General features: G+C 34.3%; 2 protein-coding genes across 3 annotated transcripts; one reads left to right on the forward strand and one right to left on the reverse strand.

Moving 5' to 3' along the window:
* The first annotated feature begins 7,897 nt into the window (after positions 1-7,897).
* LOC125210522 (endo-1,4-beta-xylanase 5-like) lies at positions 7,898-10,062 on the forward strand. The gene is made up of 4 exons (XM_048110064.2): positions 7,898-8,099; positions 8,185-8,348; positions 8,444-8,542; positions 8,833-10,062. Exons 2-4 carry the CDS (start codon positions 8,292-8,294, stop codon positions 9,970-9,972), a joined length of 1,296 nt encoding a protein of 431 aa, XP_047966021.2. The 5' UTR covers positions 7,898-8,099; positions 8,185-8,291; the 3' UTR covers positions 9,973-10,062.
* A 5,239-nt stretch (positions 10,063-15,301) lies between these two features.
* Positions 15,302-19,603, reverse strand: MCA1 (PLAC8 family protein). 2 transcript variants are annotated; one of them, XM_048111802.2, is made up of 8 exons: positions 19,432-19,603; positions 18,622-19,205; positions 17,379-17,782; positions 16,999-17,102; positions 16,479-16,550; positions 16,063-16,169; positions 15,683-15,776; positions 15,302-15,613 (listed from the first exon to the last, which is right to left on the reverse strand). In XM_048111802.2, exons 2-8 carry the CDS (start codon positions 19,027-19,029, stop codon positions 15,561-15,563), a joined length of 1,242 nt encoding a protein of 413 aa, XP_047967759.1. In that variant the 5' UTR covers positions 19,030-19,205; positions 19,432-19,603; the 3' UTR covers positions 15,302-15,560. The 2 variants fall into 2 exon arrangements, with proteins under 2 accessions (XP_047967759.1, XP_047967758.1); XM_048111801.2 differs by having other exon boundaries at positions 18,622-19,209.

Consider the following 19,603-nt stretch of genomic DNA (forward strand, 5'->3'; position numbering starts at 1 on the left):
GCGGCGCCAAGCGAAGGCAGCGATGCAGCACGGTGGCGGAGAAAAGCGCGAATCAACGGTGGAGGTCCTCGATTTTGGGTGTCTGAACTTGGGAGCAAATTTCGGGTGAGAGAGAGGGTCCGATCTAGAGAAGAAGAGGGAGCTGAGAGGTGGGTTTGTTTCTCTGATTTTAGGAGAGAGAAGAGGGAAGAGGGAGAGTCGAAGGGAGAGAGAGAGAGAAAAGCCGCCGGAGGGAGGGGCGGACAGCGGCGCTACCGAGAGAGAGACAGAGAGAGTGCGAGAGGTAGAGGGAGAAGGAGGCACTGATTTTCTCTTTTCTATTTTGTTGGGGCAAATGAAATTTGGGATAAAAGAGGATGAGTTGGGAGTGACGATGGAGGGGAAGAAGAATATATGTGGGTTATTTTAATTAAATTGATAATTGGGCTGCAATTTATCTCCTTGGGCTAAGAAGGGGAGTAAATAATTTGAGCCTAACTTCAAATAATTGGTGCTGCAGTATACAAAATATAAAAAAAAAAGCCCAATTCTGAGATTTAATTACTTTAGGGTCAAAATAAAATAGTTTAAGCAAGCTAAATTAATTATTTTTATCAAAATTTGTTATAATTTCGCGAGGGTAATTTTTAAGGTAAAGTATGGGGTTCCAATGTAGTCGAAGCCCAGGAATAGTGAAAGAAGTATTAAATAATATATGAGTTTTGGAAGTTTTAAAGGTTAAGCGAAAAATGAAAAGGATTAATTAGGAGGCATGCATTCCTATTAAAGTTAAAAAATTTATTGAAGTCTGATTAGTATTTTATATTATATTTTGATGTTTCCAAAAAGGTTATCTGTGCAAGTTAAAGTTGGAGCGAGAAATTCAAATTAAGGAAATTAAACGAACGAGGTGAACTTTTCTATCCTACATACTAATGTGGATGAAAATGTGAACTTATGTTGTTATTTAAGCAAATGATATTGTTTTGTCATAAATGATTTGTTTTATGTATGAAGCCTATCTGTTTGGTTGGAACGTAAGAATCGAATTCGGGTTCGAGTGAGGGTGGTGTCCCTACTCGGATTAGTGTACACAGGTGACCGTTGGAAGGTGGCCACCTTCCACGGCACAAAGATGATATAGTGGAGGCCGTTGGGAGGTGGCCACCTCCCCGACTGGAGAAAGATGTAGGTGACCGTGGGAGAGCACCATCTCCATGGCACTTGTTGTTCAGATATGACAGAAGTACAGAAAGAACTTAGACTGATCAGTCTAACTTTAGCTCACAAAGAATTTAGTAAGCTCGGGCCTTTTAAGAGAAAACCCTCGAGTGTTACTGTGATGGCATGACAATATTTTCATTTTATATATGTATATTTCGGCAATGTGTTCACTGAGTATTTTTATACTCAGCCCTGCATATATTTCTAAATGTGCAGGTTGAGCAGTGACGGTGGAGAATGTTGAGCAAAGTTGATGATTTCCTTTTTATTTTAAGTAGAGGCTCTCGGTGGTGCATGTCTCCATACATGTGACCGCGTTCATTCCGCTGCTTATTGTTCTTCTATACTCTGATAAATAATTATTGAATAGTAAGATTTTCATTCAAGTTCTTGTGAAAAAATTAATTTGAAACTGTCTCCCCTTTATTTCCAAGTGAATATTCGGTCATTGTTTACCCCCTTTCTATTCCCCTCTTCTTACTTCCCACCCCTAGTCACGGTTTCCCGGCTTTGCTATCCATAGCAAAGTGCGGTCGTGACATTTTACAGTATTCAATCCCTTGAAAGATGATTCTAGCATACAAAACTCTAACACATGCCTCAAATGCAAAATGATTGGGGCTATATGAAGTAATGCAATATCTGGAATCCGAATGCTTTTTTTTTTCTTTCGTTTTGTTGTGCCAAGAAAATACCTGCCAGATCTTAACGTGTTGTGAATATACAACACATTTCTTGCTATTAATGATTTTGTTTTTGTATTTTGTTATAGAAAAATGATGTGATGATTATTCATGTGACTTGTATTTATGTGTTGATAAGTACTCCCTCTGTCCACAAAATATTGTCCAAGTTTGACTTGGCACGAATTTTAAGAAATGTGAAGAAAAATGAGTGAAAAAAGTTAGTGGGTCCCTCCAAATAATACAACTAAAAGCATACATCCAAAATAAACAGTGAAAACTAAACATACATGATTAAATTCATCAGGCATAATCTTAAAAATTGGAAAAAGGCAAATTTGTCATAGTTAACTTAAGGAATTAAACATTGAATTCTAAGATTTATAAGGAGGCCGGACTATCCTGTTAAGCTTGTCAAAGTTCCAATTCAGGAGGAATTCTCCCAATGAAACGATTTTCATGCAGTTGAATGTAACGAAGTTGTGGAAGATTTGCTAGCAATATTACTATGAAATTTCCCCCAAAATGCAAAGCAATATTACTATGAAATTTCAATTTTACTAAATGCAGAGAATGAACATTGTCAAAGCCTACTTCTAATGGCTAACTTCAAATCTTTAACAAATGATTACAGAAAGGGCGAGAAGAGGTGGGGGTATGGTATATCGATTACCTTGTGGCGACCGTAGGCGACGGCAACGGATCTGCGCAGAGCAGGAGCGACGATGGCGGCGACGGAGCTGGAACGGGGATCGGCGGCGACCGAGCTGGAGCGGAGAGAATTCGCGCGATTGAAGTGAATAGAATGAAAAGCGTTAAGTCTAAGTGTGAACCCTAATTAATTATATAGTGGTGGAAAATCAGACACTAATATTTTTATTTTATAAGATTTATATATCTTATTCAAATAATGATATATAATAATTATGTATCTTATTTTTTATAATATTTATATATCTAATTTAATTACACAGTGGCGGAAAATAATCCGCCACTAAAGCAGTGGCGGAAACTCTGCCACTAATATTTAATTTTTATAATATTTATGTATCTTAATTCAAAAAATGATTTGCAGTGGCGAAATTAATCTGCCACAGAGATATTCGACCCTCCCTTACTTCCCCATACTAGCTAAGAGTATTTGTGGGTTAAGGTTTTGAAAGCAGTCTCGGATTGCGCATCCGACGACACGTAGATAGGTCTAGAGAATCTGCCTAGTCAGTTCACGTGATTCCCATGCACATGCACGGACGCGGTTTGGTCTAGTCAGTCTGCTTGGTCCGTCTGCAAATTTTACTTCATCTTATTTCTATCTTGCACGCATTCGAGAACCTGCCTCTTCAAACACGTGCAAAATCCAAGCTTATCAGCGCGTGCAGTGATCTCTTTCCATTTGCAAGAGAGGTGGAGGAGACGACATGCAATGGATTGTTAGAGTTTGTATACTAGAAATCACGTTTTGAGTGATTGAATACTGTAAAACTCTTATTTTATTTTCCAATGAATAAAACAGATTATTTTTGTCATAATGTTGTTATGTTTTACATTTAATGGATGTTAATGCATGTTTAAATGTATAAGTTCACTTAACAAAGTCTAAGTCTTTGTTTTAGTAGACCGGTTGTGGGCGTCGTCCACTTTAAGGTAACACGGTCAGTTCTAAACAAAGAAAAAGATGAATTTCACAACCTAGATGGAATTTGACTATCCATCGAGAAAGGTTGCAATGTCAGTCCGCATATTTCTAAGCCTTACTGAAATAAGATGACATTGGTGTGGTATAGCACTGAACGGATCTAATAGCAAGACTTGTCCTTGGGCTATCTACTGAAAGGCGAGGTCTTGATAATATTTGTTTCTTAATCAATGTAGGTTAGAATTGAGCATACGGTGTTGATTATGCATTACTTTGACTTATCAAATGGTGCGGGTTTTTCGTAACCCAATTATCCTGATATATTGGGTAGTGGTGATCAATATCTAGCGGTGTTAGGATTGCTATTATATTGAATCGTGCGCGAGCTGAGTCTCGTTTGATAATGTCCTCAAGAGGAGCGCGAAACAAGGTTTTATTATTCGGAACCTAGCTAGTTGGAGTTTGATTACTCTATGAATAATAAATAAGCGTTTCATGTTAAGTCCACTCTTGGAATTAATAAGAAGTTAATTAATTAAGTCAATAGCAGACATTAATTAATTAATGGACATTTTAATCTTAAGCGCGGGAAATGAAAGTTAAACGAAAACCCGGATTACTTGTAATTTCGGATTTGGATGGGGAGAGTTCAATATTACTTCTGTAGTGGCTGCTCGTAATATTCCAATTATAACTTATATTAAATTGTGGGTTCAATTTAATTAGTAAAAAGTAAATTGGATGAGCCCATATCCAAAACCTTCCATAGATCCCTGTTTGGGCCCAAAAGGAACTTAATATAAATAGGAGAATAAGGAGACAGAAATAACACAATTTTATTTCATAAAATTTTCAAAAATTTTCAACCCCCTAGCTGAAGGAGATTTCGAATTCCACTCCTATTCTCAAAAGGATTTCTTCTGTCTTCTTTATTTAAGTCCTAGTATTCTAGTAAGATCAGCTCACACTGATATTGGAATACAGTTCGGGAACCAGAGAGAAGATTTGTGGTCTAGTATTCAAAGCATCACGTGGAGAAGGAGCTAGCCATCTTCAATTCTTTGGAGAATTAATCAGGTATTTTTCTGCTCCGTAGAAAAGCATGTTTTAGGTTTCAATATTTTTAAAGCATGATTAATTCAAGTTATGAGCATGATACATGTGATAATTACGCGAATAGATTTTGTCTAAATAATCTGCTAAATAGATCTGATTATTATGTGATTTATTGGTGTGATTAATAATTGTAAAATTATGATAATCAAGTTCAACACCGCTTCCGCTGCCGGGTCCATCATGGATAATGTTGCGGCAGTAGAGGTGATGAGATGGAGAAGGTTGAGGGGCGGTGGCTGCGGCAAGGAGGGAAAGGTTGGATGGGATGCGCGCACCTAAATTTTTGTCTTATAACCATGGGTGAGTTTTCAGCCTCTTGGAGGATGCCCATTGTGATCATTTACCCATAAATTTGAGGAATTTATTACTCTCTCTGTATGGTCGTAGATCTTATAATTCTTAATTGGAAGAATTGAGGCATTAAAATGTTTGTATTTTGGAAAGAGTGAATATGTAAATGGTCCTTTCGTGGTTCTTGGAAGAAATATCACGAAAAGTCTATGGACTTTTTTTTACTGAAACCTTGTTTCAGATACTTTTGCACTTATATGAATTTTTTAAGATTAAAATGCCTTTGAATTAATAAAAGATACTGTTTTCAGTTTTGAATTAACTGCGTTGCCTTTTCGCAAATATTTTGTTTTTCTCTCTTTAATTTTTGTTCTAGTCTCTCTTCTCCACCTTATATGTTTTTCTCCATCTTCATATGTTCTCTCTCATTATTTATTAGTACTTTACTTTGTAAAAGAAGTACTCCCTTCATCTCAAGTTAATAGACCCCTAGCTGCGTGAGCTTTACTTGCACCCCTACATGAACAACATTATAATGTGGGGTGCCATGTATTCTGATGAGGGTTGCTGGTCGATGTGTTTAATGATGTAAATTACAATCTTAGGGCTGGTGACCTAGTCGACAAGTTCATGAATGAGTAAATATGGATGGATGATTGATTGTTTTCATTTTGACAAACATTCGGCGAAGGTTTTAAAAAATGAGAAGAAAATGGAAATTGAAAAAGTTTAGTATAATGTTAGTACTAATTTTATATTGAGTACTCCCTCCGTTCGTCATTAGGAGTCTCGTTGACTTTTCTGCACTTTTTTTTTTATAAAAATGATACTAATAAATAGTTAAAGTGGAGAAATTTTTCCACTTTAACTATTTATTAGGGCATTAGCAATGAGGACCAGATCGCAAGGAGCCGAGCGATCGGCCCTCTCATCGGCTCCTAGTGTAAGAGGGAATCGATGAACACACCCAATTGCCTCCCGCCCAAGGCCACCCCATCGCCTCAGCTGATGTGCCATCGGCTCCCATTGCGGGGCACCGGGGCCGATTTCAATTTTTTTTTTAAAATTTTTTAAATTTCTTCCCCTATTATAAATACCTCACAATCCCATTCATTTCTCGTGATATGATTGAAGAACTGTGGTCACGTAGGCACTACTGTTTTATTGTAGCTTTATTGAAATTTGCTTCTCGTTGTATTCTTTTTTCCAATATTGTAATACATTGAAAAATTAATTTATTAATGTTTTTTAACTTAATTATATTATTTAGACATTAATATTAAAATAAAATAGTGCTGACGTGGAAATGAGATGGGCTCTGAAATAGGTCTAGGAGACTAGGATGGACTTTCATTGCAGGGAAATAGGCTTTGAGATGGGCCTGCTGGCGTTGCAGGAAAAAAATAGAAATATGCCCTGAGATGGGCTCCGGAGATAGGTATCGTTGCTAATGCCCTTATCATTTTTATAAAACGAGTGCAAAATAATCAATGGGACTCCTAATGACGGACAAATGAGTATTAGTTTTATAATAAAATGTGAGTGTCTTGAGTTAGTGGAAAGTACGGTTCATTTACAAAAAATGAAAAACACGGACAATATTTTGTGGACGAACCGAATGGCAAATATGGATAACATTTGATGGACGAAGGGTACTTTTTTATGAACTACTGCTGCTTAAGATCCAAACTATGAAGAACGTTGATACTCCCTATGTCCGCGAATATGAGTCCCATTTTAGTCCGTCCGTGAATAGGAGTTCCGATTCATTTTTACTATAAATGGTAATAGAGTCACATATTCCACTAACTCATTTAAAACTAATAACCATATAACTATATACAAGTGAGACTCATATTTCATAAAAATATTTCCACCCATTTTTTAAAACATTTCTGAAAACTCCGCCAAGAAATGAGATTCCTAATAGCGGACGGAGGGAGTACTTTTATTCGGAACACATAAATTCTTAAAATTTTTTGATTACATCATTATTTTTTCAATTACTATAACTCAAAACGTATGTCTATGTACACAACTCTACACTCCGACCTATTTTTGAAGAAAAAACATTATGCTAATAAGTTGTGTTTAATCCTCATTTTAATCTTTCACAAACTAAAAATCAGTTTTTTCTATAATTTCATTGCATCATACTATTAGAAATTAAAATACAAGTTTATTAATTTATAATTTAAGAATAAACTAAAGGAGCAGTTAGTTTTTAAGGATTGATCATTTTTTAGTACTTACCATTTGTAATTATGGAACTGAGGATTCGATCCAATTTTCCCGTAATTATGTCATATTTATTTACTCAACTAAGAAAATATTGTACAGTCATATTTAATTACAGTTACCACAATTTCAAGAACTATTCTATATTTACATGTCAAATAAGAATCCGAGATCTATGCCAATTTGAGCAACGCCTTACTCACAATTACAGCTCTAATAATTATACCTACTCTATATATTTTAAAAAGTATCTATATATCTCCCATACGTGATTAACTGCATTATTTAGTCAATTCAAATTAATTGTTCAAATTGCGAATAAACGTCTCTAAACACATAAATCTTGCCATTTATTTCTATACCTCCTAATAACTCTATTTAAACAGAAAATGTGGAGACAAAGATATTATCAAAAACAATGTTGTCACCAAAGCTCTTACGCAAATCTACTTCCTTCACCATTTTTGCCATAATCATATTATTCGGTACTAACTTATTTCATTCTTTGTAGTATTACAAAAATAAACAAAATTTAGTAATAAACTGACACCTCTGCTCTAAAACAGTACATGAAGCTCATGCAGTGCCTTATGATTACACATACACAGCTGAGGCAAGTCCTGATTCTAAATTTTTAGAATGGGACAAAATTTAAATATTATCAATTGTCATTAATTTTTTTTATTTTTTTTTTGAATTTTTGGTTTAGTGTTTGGCTAGACCTCTAAAGCCTCAGTATAACGGAGGAGCAGTGGTGAATCCAGAACTTAACGAAGGATTGACAGGATGGTCGAGTTTTGGAGAATCAAAGATAGAGCATAAAGAGTCTAGTGATGGAAATAAATTCATTGTTGCTTCCACTAGAAACTTGTCTTATCATAGTTTTTCTCAAGTGTTTGATTTAGATAAGGAGAAACTCTACACTTTTTCAGGTATATATACAGTATACACATTGTTGCTACAATAAATATATTTATTGTGGATTTAGGAGTATTTATAGTGAATATATTTATGCAGGTTGGTTTCAGGTAAGCCATGGGGAGGCTGAGATAGCAGCAGTTATTAAGACAAAAACAAGCTATGAAATTGTTGGTTGGGTTATTGCACAAAGTGGTTGCTGGTCTATGCTTAAGGGTGGTTTTATTGTCAATGTTTCTGGCCCTGCACATCTCCATTTTCAGGTTTTGTCACACTATTTTATTTTATTTGTCAGAAAATGAAATCATGATTATTACAATTCTCATAATCCATCTGTTTTTTAAACTTTTTTTTGTAGAGCAACAATACAGCAGTTGATATTTGGGCAGATAGCATCTCATTGCAACCATTTTCAAAAGATGAGTGGAAATCTCATCAAGAACAAAGCATCCAAAAGGTGCAACATATTTTTCAATCAATTAATATTAATCCACAGAATCAATCCTGCGACTTTTAAAAATTTACAAATGGCCGATGGTATTTTAACTTTGACATTTTTTATTGACGAATATATATATATATAAAAAAGTCAAAGACGTGACCAAATAGGACAGTAGTTTAAGTAGCTGAATGTTTTGTCTACGTAATACTACTTACTTTCTATTTGTCACATCATACATGAGTTATCAATTTTGGAAAGCGTGAAAAATTCGATAAACTTGGTGATTTTTCCATCAATTTACCCAGGCGCGTAAGACAAGGGTACGACTGCAGGCAGTGGACCAACACGGCCAGGCTCTGGCCAACGCGACCTTCTCCATAAGACAGCAGCGATCCGCCTTCCCCTTCGGCTGCGCGATCAACGCAAACATCCTCCAAAACACGGCGTACCAGAACTGGTTCTTCTCCAGATTCCGGTACACCGTGTTCGAAAACGAGCTGAAATGGTACTCCAACGAGAGATCCCGCGGTGTGGAGGAGTACTCCACCGCGGACGCCATGGTGAGCCTAGCGAGATCCCGCGGCGTTGTGATCCGCGGACACAACGTGTTCTGGGAGGACCCGCAGTACCAGCCGTGGTGGGTCGGCGGACTCGCATCCGGCGACCTGCGGACGGCCGCGGACCGCAGGATCAAATCGGTGATGGGCAGATACCGCGGGAAGTTCATCCACTGGGACGTCGTCAACGAGAACCTGCACTTCCGCTTGTTCGAGAGCAGGCTCGACCCTGACGCTTCCAGAAGATTCTACCAGGTTGCGAACAAAATCGACCCGAGGGCAACGCCGTTTCTCAACGACTACAACACCATCGAGGATAGTCGCGACGCGGCCTCCTCTCCCGCCAATTACTTGCGGAAGATCTCGCAGCTGAGAGCGCAGGGGTATAAAGGTCCTCTGGGGATCGGATTGGAGGGCCATTTCCCGTCCTCCAATCTGAACCTGCCCTACCTTCGATCCGCCATCGATGCCCTTTCTTCCGCTAGGTTGCCCATCTGGGTTACGGAATTGGACGTCCAACCCGGGCCCAATCAGGCAACCTACTTGGAGCAGCTGCTGCGGGAGATTCACTCCCGCAGCAGTGTGCAGGGGATTCTGTTATGGTCCGCATGGGGCCCGCAGGGATGCTATAGGATGTGTTTGACTGACAACAGTTTCAGAAACCTGGCCACGGGTAATGTTGTGGACAAATTTAGATACACTTTAAGGAGCGTTGCGGATTCCGTCGTGACTGCGGATTCTGGTGGATTTTTTGAAGCTGACCTGTTCCACGGCGAATACGAAGTTAACATTACCGGAGATGGGTTTTCGGATTTCCGGACATTTGAAAGTCGCCCAAACGAGGAACCAGCGACGATGCAGTTCAAGCTTGATGTCTCAGGATCTTGAATATACTGCTACTTCTTTTGCTATAAGATACAATAATTTTTATAAGTTTTAGGGTCGAAACGGGTCTTTATAATTCCATGCATGATGCTTATTTACTATTCTTAATTTTAAATTTCTAGATAGTAAATGATAAAGTTGGAAATTGAGATGACTTATACTCCATCCGTCCGGCACTAGGAGTCTCGTTCACTTTTGCGTACTCATTTTATAAAAATGATATTCCCTCTGTTCCACAATAATTGTCACACTTCATTTTTAATATAAATGGTAAGTAAGTCTCACATTCCACTAACTCACTTCAATCACATTTTATTATAAAACCAATATAAAAAAAAATGGGTCTCACGTTCCACTAACTTTTCCAACCATTTTTTTCTTTACATTTCTTAAAACTCGTGCCCACAATAAGAGTGACAATTATTGTAGGACGGAGATAATAACAAATAGTTAAAGTGAAGAAATGGTAAAGTAAGAAAGATAATAACGTAAAAAAAGACTTTTCTCAACATTATTCTCTATCTTATTTTATCATTTCTCCATTTTAACTACCCGTTCGTTCTATAGTAATGAGGGCGTTTCTTTTCGGCACGGAGATTAAGAAAAATTGTATTAGGTGAGTTAAGTAAATGAATAATAAAGTGGAAAATGAAAAAGTAGAGAGATGAAAAGAGAAAAAAGTAAGAGAGCGTAAAGTAGGGGTGGAAAAATATGTTGACTTTTACTAAAAAAGGAAATGACTCTATTACTATGGAACGTACTAAAATGACAAATTGACTCTATTACTATAGAACCAATGGAGTATTTATTATAATTTTTTATAAAACGAGTGTGCAAAAATGATCGGGACTCCTAATAGCAGACAAGAGAGTACTGAGGAATGTGAACATAAATATATATTTAAAGGGTTTAGCTAAATGGATATAGTCGTTCAATGTCATTGAAATTAATTAGAGCAGTGTGTGTTGCACTGTGTGAATAAATTCATAAAAAAGTACTCTCGTGCATTTTTCTCTTTCTTATAGTACTCCATTATACTCCCTATGTTTCACATTAATGGAGTCATTTTAATAGAGTCATTTTTCTTTTTAGTAAAAATTAACACATTTTTCCACACCTATTTTACTCTTTTTTACTTTTTTCTCTCTTCATCTCTCTACTTTTTTCATTTTCCACTTTATTCTTCTTTTACTTAACTTATCTAATAAAATTTTTCTTAGTCTCTGTGCCAAAAAAAAATGTCTCCATTACTATGGAATGGAGAAAATATAATCTTTATTAATTTAATAGATAACTTTCTTATATCAATGTATTACCAGTTAAATACGGCCATGTCAAGGCTGTAAAACACATCCTCAAAGAAGGAAGAGGAAAATAAAGGCTGTAAAACACATCCTAAGGCTGTAATACTACTTCTTTTTTGTAGCATAATTAATAAATGATATAATTTAAAGAATCGTACGAGATTTTATGAGATGTTATTTTATGTATTGAAAAGATAAAAAAAATATTATATACATACTAATTTAAGAGAAATTTTTTTTTTTAAATATAATATGGAACAAATGAAAAGAGCACGGAGGAAGTACTCTGCATGCATGTAAAAAAAGATATAGATAAATGGAATGGGAAGTTCTAAGAAAGAGAAAACACGTGGCATTACATGAGTGCAGAAAAATAGTGGATATTAATGTCGTGTCTAGAAAGAAAGAGTTTTTATAAAGTGCAGATGTACCTGAAATGTGTAAACTTAAAGACCAAGTATTTTTTTTAGGGACGCAAATTACATAGTTCACTCTTTTGGATAAATTATTGGTAAAAACAACAATGATTTTGGTCTATATTTTCTCTTAATTAGAATTTTAAAAGGAAGAGTAAAGATAAATTAATAAATATTATGTATACAAAATGCCCTCAAATTTTAAATCGGTTTTTATGTAAATCGGTTATCTCATTAACTATTACTTCCTCTGTCCGCGAATAGTAGTCCTGTTTTTCTATTTTAGTCCGTCCGCGAATAAGAGTTGCGGTTCATTTTTACCTTCTATTAACTCATTTCACTCATATTTTATTTAAAATTAATATATACAAGTGTGACATCTATTCCACTAACTTTTTTCCACCGACTTTTCTTAACATTTCTTAAAATCCGTGCCGTCTATAAATGAGACTCCTAATGGCGAACGAAAGGAGTATTTCAATACTATATTACCCTTTCATTATATTTGTAAAGTCAAATCCCTATTAAATTACAAGAATTATATTTGGTATGAAACTATAAACAATCATGGTAATTAAAACGTCCCATTCTTTAGGCAATTCATGAATTGAATTTCTTCACTCATAAAATTTTTATCTAACTAATATTATCAATTATAATTTGGAACTAATAACGTGAAATTTCTTAAATTTATATCTAACTATTATCATTTTACTATAAAAAATACTATTTTCTACATTATTATCTCTCTTACTTTAATTTTCTCGCTTTAATTTTCTCGCTTTAACTATTTTATATTATTTTTCCAAAATGAATGTGAAAAAGAAGCGTCTTGCTTATCTAGGGACGGAGGGAATATCTAATTTTGTTTCATATTTTTTGCATGAAGATGTAGAATATAAAAAGATTCACTTAACTATCATTAATTAATTGGGTGATATTAATAATAAAATTTAAGTTTATTGTACATATAGCCATTTTTATAATTTAATTTAGAGTAACTATTATCAATTTAACTGTTATAATTATTTATAATTTTAAAATTTGTGTGAAGTTGTAAAGTATACAAGGAAATCAATGTATAATGATCAACAATTAGTTGGGTGATAACATTGAGAAATTATATATATACACGTGTAGTTTATAACTAAAAATTAGTTAATAATAAATATTTGAACGAGAATTACTATTATCAATTTAATTTAATTTTTAATATTATTCTATGTTATATCTAATTTCGTTTGAAGATTTTACATGGAGATGTGTACTTACTAGGAAATTGACTTACATTTAGTTAAATGATAATATTAAGTGAGTAACTATATATTCATGTAGTATTTTTATAAGTTATAATCAATAATTATTTAAAAAAATTACCGAATGAAAATTTTAAATTTTGATTTATATTTTATTTGTACTATATATCGTATCTAATTTATTTTTAGATTTTGTGTGAAGATGTAGAGTATTACAAAGAAATCGACTTAATAAGCATCAATTATTTGAGTGATAGTACTAACAAATAAAGTACTCGTGTGTGTATATATATATATATATATATATATATATATATATATATATATAGTTATTTTTTAGTTTACAATCTTAAGAATTAGTTAATAATAAAATAATTAGATATAGATGACTTATCAATTTATTTTAATTTTCACTATATAGCATATCTAGTTAGTGTAGAGTATAAAGTGAAATCAACTTAATGATCATTAGTTTTGGGTTGTCATCGATCGACTTAATCAAATTGGCATTGACAAAATAGGTACTGCTAAATAATAGATGTAGTCTTTTTTGTAATTTACAATCATAAGATTTTTTAAAAATAAAAATAATTAGACACATATGATTATTATTATCAACTTATTTTAATTTTTTACTATTATGTATCATATCTAATTTCGTTTCATGATTTTTGCATGGAGATGTAGAGTATACAATTTTTAATAATCATCAATTAGTTGTATGATATTAGCAATGAGAAATTAAATATATATACATGTAGTCATTTTTATAAATTATAATCTTAAGATTTATTTAAAAATAAAATAATTGGTTTTTTCACTATCATGGAGTATATCATGTTTTAGTCCATTTCATAATTTTTGTGTGAAGAAGATGCAGAATATACAATTAAATCGAATTAATGATCATCAATTACTCGTGTGATACGCACTGAGAAATTAAATATATACACATGTAGTCATTTTTGTAATTTACAATATTAAGATTTACGGAAAAATAAAATAATTTGACGCAAATGACTATTATCACTTTAATTTATTTTTCACTATTATATTTAATATTTAATTTTGTTTCATGATTTTTACGTGAAAAATAGCATATGGAATGAAATCTACTTAATGTCCATCAACTAATTAGGTGATACTAATACAAAGAAATTAGTAGTAGTATATATACATGTATTCATTTTTATAATTTATAATCTTACGATTTATTTAAAAATAAAATAACTGAAAAGTTACTGGATATAAATAATTATTACTCATTTTAACTTATTTTTAACTATTTATTATATACTCTCTAGTTTTGTTTCATAATATTTGATTGGAGATATAGAGTACATCTAAATCGATTAACAATCATAATTAGTTAGTTGGGGATAGCACTGAGAAAAATATATATATATATATATATATATATATATATATATATATATGCATGTAGTCAATACAATTTATAAGCATAATAATTATTTAATAATAAAATAATTAATTTTTACTAGTATTATGTAACATATTTAATTTTGTTTTATAAAATATAAAGATAATGAGGAAATTGCCTTATATTGAATTAATAAATACTTAAAAAGGCCGTGTATATTAGTAAATGGAAGCAAAAATTTAATGTTGTTGCCTACATCATTCATGTAAATTAAGCAATTATATTAATCTCTAGGTATAATGAGGAAGACATAATAAATCTTTTCCTAAATCACTACATATTCAATTTAGAAACTTATACTTTCTTTAATGGTCATGTAAGGGTAAATATGTAATGTATCAAATTCATAAATCATTATTAATTTATTACAATATAAAATACATAAAACATCCTATTTTGTGCATAGTTAATTTATCATTGCCGTAAAAGGAAATGCAATCGTTGGTGATAACATAATTAAGATCTTGTATATTGGATCTCCTAATCATTTCTTCCGTTTACTATTCCTTTTAATTTTTAAAATGCAAATGAAAATTTTTAAAGAGAAAAATAAGTGGGAAATAGTCCTTTTTTTAAATTTATGTGATGAATGAGATATTTAAAAAAATAATAAAATAAGCTAAGGGATGCCCGAGTCAACCCACTACACCAGAAGCCCCACGGGACGAAAGACCCACAATGGCATCCCTTAACCATCCCATCTTGGCGACTCCGAGCTGGTTAAGAGATGTCGTTGCTAATGCTCTAAAAATGCGAAAGGGTATTTTACCGATTTTCATAATCGTGGCTTTTTCAAAAATTCTCTTTGTATGATTACAAATTTACGGAGAATCAATCTTGGAATGCTACATTCCATGTTTCCAACTAAAACAACACGCATAATAGAACAAACGACAAACATAAACCAATGTGGTATAATAGCAAACCATAGAGTAATATCTTGTTGAAAAAAAATTGGCCTAATTTAACATCAAACTGTAGCTGCTATAATTTCCATGACCTGAAAGAATTACGGCTGTAAATTATGACTATACAGAATGGTGAAAACAAGAACATCTAGAAAAAAAATCCAAATTTCTACTCGCATATGGCTGCAAATTCCACTTCTATCATACTATGAGGTTCTGATTCATACAAGTTTTTACCATCCACACGACGCTTCCATTTTCGTCGTCTAGTATTCTATGTATTGTATAGCCGGTGGGTTTGTTTCCGCAGTCTCGACACCTGCAAGTTTTGATCAATGATGAGGTTGATCTAATCCTAGAGATGACTATTTGATCAATGATTTGCTACCTTTAACTTCGCAAGCCTCAACTTCTCGCCATTCTTGGACGAGGGCGCAGCAGCAGCACATCACATGCGACAGAAAATCATCAACTAAGCCTCCCTGCAGATATAAAAAAAAGTGCATCTACTTTTGTGAACATAGGCGATTTTATGAATTTTCAGTTCAACATGTCGATAAGCCAATTTCACACAAACTACCGGCAAATTTTTTTTAAAATATATATAAAAAAATATATTGGTGATGCTTATGCCCCCTCCTCCTGCAGCTCAAAGTCTTTGTTATCTAATGTTCGGGAATCTTCTCCCTACTTTATAATCGGATCTAAGTGTTGAATTGTTCAGGCACGGTAAAAAAAAATCGCGATGCTAGGCAAGAGAGAAGTTACCTTGATGTTGAGTATTTTGCGGAGTTTCCTTCTGATGCAACAAGTGTAGCAGCAGCATGACAATATTAAAGAATACGCCAACAGGTCGTTGCATGTCTCTGCAGCAGCTGCAGATCAAAAGCATTATATTACGCAAAGGCGGGAACTGAAACTAACAATTCATGTAAGCAGTTATTGGTGAGAGTAAGATTGGAAGATTGGTCAGCTCAATTGGTTAGAGGTGTAATCGAGTGAAGCTGAGTCGCGTAGTGTTAAGTTGAAGCTTTACTCGTGTATTTCGGAATCGTGCTCAAGTTTTATTTATGGAATACTTATTCTTCTTATTTTATTATAAACATAAAACTACTAGATATTTAATATATTTGCTACAGTTTAGAATACTAAAAGAGTATAACAGATCGATACAAGCAACTTACATATGTGTCTATTAGCTGCCACTGAAGCAATTCTCGACAGTGTGCCACAAGGAAAAAATAAGGTTTTCATGCCTGCAGATTCCAAAAGCTAACTTAGCATACATATGAGAAGAATGAACACATACCTCTCTAGTGGATTTTTTTTTTCAGCGAAGATACGAAAAGGCAATATTTAAGCAAAACAAATAGCATAATGAAAGAGCACCAAACGTCTCGTCTTGTGTTGTCAACTGAGCTACACCACAAAATATACCAAGTAACAACACACTACAAATTTACAAAGTGGTTTTCAGGAGAGGTACTAAGAAAATAAGAATCACCCCATCGCATTTCTGAAATTATGATAATTTTGAAAAAATGTGATAAATGCATAGTTTCCTAAAAATTCCAGACCTTCATTCATCCAATTACTTTATCATATTTCAATTGCAATGCACTAAATTTATGATTCTGTACGGATTTGGCAATGAGCAAAAGCAAAACACATGCGACTACCACAAGCGGAAGAGGAGTAACATACAAAGAAGAGGTTCTGAACAGCAACCGAGTAAATCCGAATGCCATTCGCCAGGTGAACCTTTATATGACAGCAACTCATGTGTTGAGGAAACGGAAGATGCGTTCCTGTAAAACAGGAACAGACATATGGGTAAAATTATCGAACTTTCATATATAACAACTTGCTGAAATGCAAATTAAGGTCTTAGCTGAAGAATATGACTGCTGGTTTATGGCTAAAGATTAGGGAATAGTATATGCCAATATCCATCGTGATACTTGCATCTCATATTGCTAAACTAATCGCTGATACTATTTATGAAAAACACATTAATGAACTAGGCAAAGAGATAATTACAGACATCAAATGAGAATTCAATTTTGTCAGGACAGAAAAGCAACCTTGAAGGTGGTGGATTTCTGCTGTTATTAGAGTAACTACGTTTCTTCTCACTGTTGACATCCGAATGAGCCTTCTCCACCTTCGATTCTTTCTCAAGCGAACTTTTTTCTTGCAAATAAGTTGCTGCAACGGTTTCAGTAACTTCTAGCAGATGCTGGATCACTTCACACTGGCCAACGTCCAAATTAGCTTGTGAATGTTGCAGTTCTACTTGGAGCTTCTGGTTTTCCTTTCGTATGGCCTCATCAATGGCCATATTTGGGTAGGAACAAGAAAGGGTTTTCTTCAAAACAATGGCATCGTGTTGTGATTGGCCGCGTTTGAGAATCACATTTTGCACCTTCCTGTCCTCTTCGTCAAGTGTATACTCATGTTGGTCCATTTCGATCATTTCAACCCGTTCCTATAAGCATAAGAAATTGAACACAGGCCACATCAACCAAATAACATTTATTAGATCAAATAGGCATCAAATGCCATCAATCAAAGATTAAATTGTCCCATTATGATAATATAGAGACATCCTGCCTAAATAACGTCAACCACTCATCGCTATTGGTGTTATTTGCTCCAAGTTTTTACTATTCAGTCAATAGAACTTTACAGTCAAGTCCAAATGCAATGCACTACCCAAATAAAAGGGTCGTTAAGTCTTCCTAACTAAAGAAAAATGCTAATATTGACATAGCAAGCAAAGTAGTAGTAGAAGCGAATCGTATTTTATTTGTAAATAGTAGTAAGCTACTTTCACTCCTTTGAGCTGATTAACTGCTGCCAGATACTTTTAAGTACAATAATACATGTCTTTGTTGTATAAGCTATCCTAATAAATAATGTTGGGAAGGCATCTGTTTCTCAAAGTGACATCTCAACCATAACCAACTGTTGGATTTCCAAATGCAGCAGAAAGTTTGGTAAAGAGTCGGACCATAACCAAAGACAGTGAAATAAAACTGATCTATCACTATCAAAGATTTGTACATGGCACCAGCACACAGCAAGATTAAAAAAGAAAATGGACCAAACCATGTACTAGGTAATTCCCAAAAATCACCCATCAAAGGTTTTTACGCCACATTATCACCAAAGATTACTCACCAAACACACAACACATAAATTTCAGCCTTTTTTGACAGAAGCATAAAATGTAGCATAAAATCCAGACAATAACAACATAGAAACAATCATAAACACTGATCAAATAATCAATGGACAACTCATATGAAAAAAGGAAAGTGGTACCCGAACACGAGCATTATCAACGAGGGTAATGAGGGGTATGATCTTCAAATATTGATCAATCTCATTCTGAGCCTTCCTGAACTGATAGACAATGTTCCATCCCATAGCCAGCAGATAGAAGTAACTCCTATCCTGGCAACTGTTAACCAAAATGTAGGACCTCCTCAATGCATCCTCGAGCTGCTCCAACGGCTCTCGAGTTTCCGGATACCTCTTCATCTCCGAAATCTTGAGACACTCCAGCAAGTTCCCGATCAGCTTGAGATGCCGAGCAAATTGCCTGCAGTTCTGCTTGTGCATTCTTGCTGTGTTGGCAGCCTTCACTATCATTCCAATCAGCTTCACCGCATCGAATCCGGCTAGTTGGGCTAGGTTTGCTATCGCCCCAAAATGCTCCCATGAAGACATTCTTGGTAATGACACACTTCAAAAGACTCTGTGCAATAATAATCAAGCCCAAGAATCACTGGAATTTTCAGCTTTTTTACCTCAAACTCTCAAGAATTCAATTGTATTTCATCTGAATTTACTCCCCGTTGGTAAAAATCATATCTTTATGCAGCTTCCACTAAACAATCTTGATTCTGGCTGCAACAACACCCAAAAAAGAGGCAATTTAGACAACAATTTCCAAGACACATTCTCAACTCAAGCATTGAAGAAGAAATGACAAAATCCATTCCCCACAATGTGGCTTTATTTTCTCTTACAAAAGAAAAAAAAGGCCAAAAAAACAAACAAAAGCTGCAAAATGAAGAATGTTTGACTCAATCCCTTTAATTAACTGAAATCAAAAACTAAAAAACTCACCTTTAAAGATCCAACAGAAATTCCGGAGCATTGTGAGTCAGAGGAAAAAGAAGCAAGAGAAGTGAAAACAGAGCAGAGATATATAATGGGCGTCATTGTATTCATACACATGCAATTAGTGTCATTGAATTGAAATTGACGGTCACGGCTGCGGTGTTGCTTGTCGGGAAGC

Source organism: Salvia hispanica, chromosome 3 (genome assembly GCF_029641045.1).
Source record: "Salvia hispanica isolate PSC_SH4W2 chromosome 3, Shi_PSC_v1, whole genome shotgun sequence".
Taxonomy (NCBI): Eukaryota; Viridiplantae; Streptophyta; class Magnoliopsida; order Lamiales; family Lamiaceae; genus Salvia; species Salvia hispanica.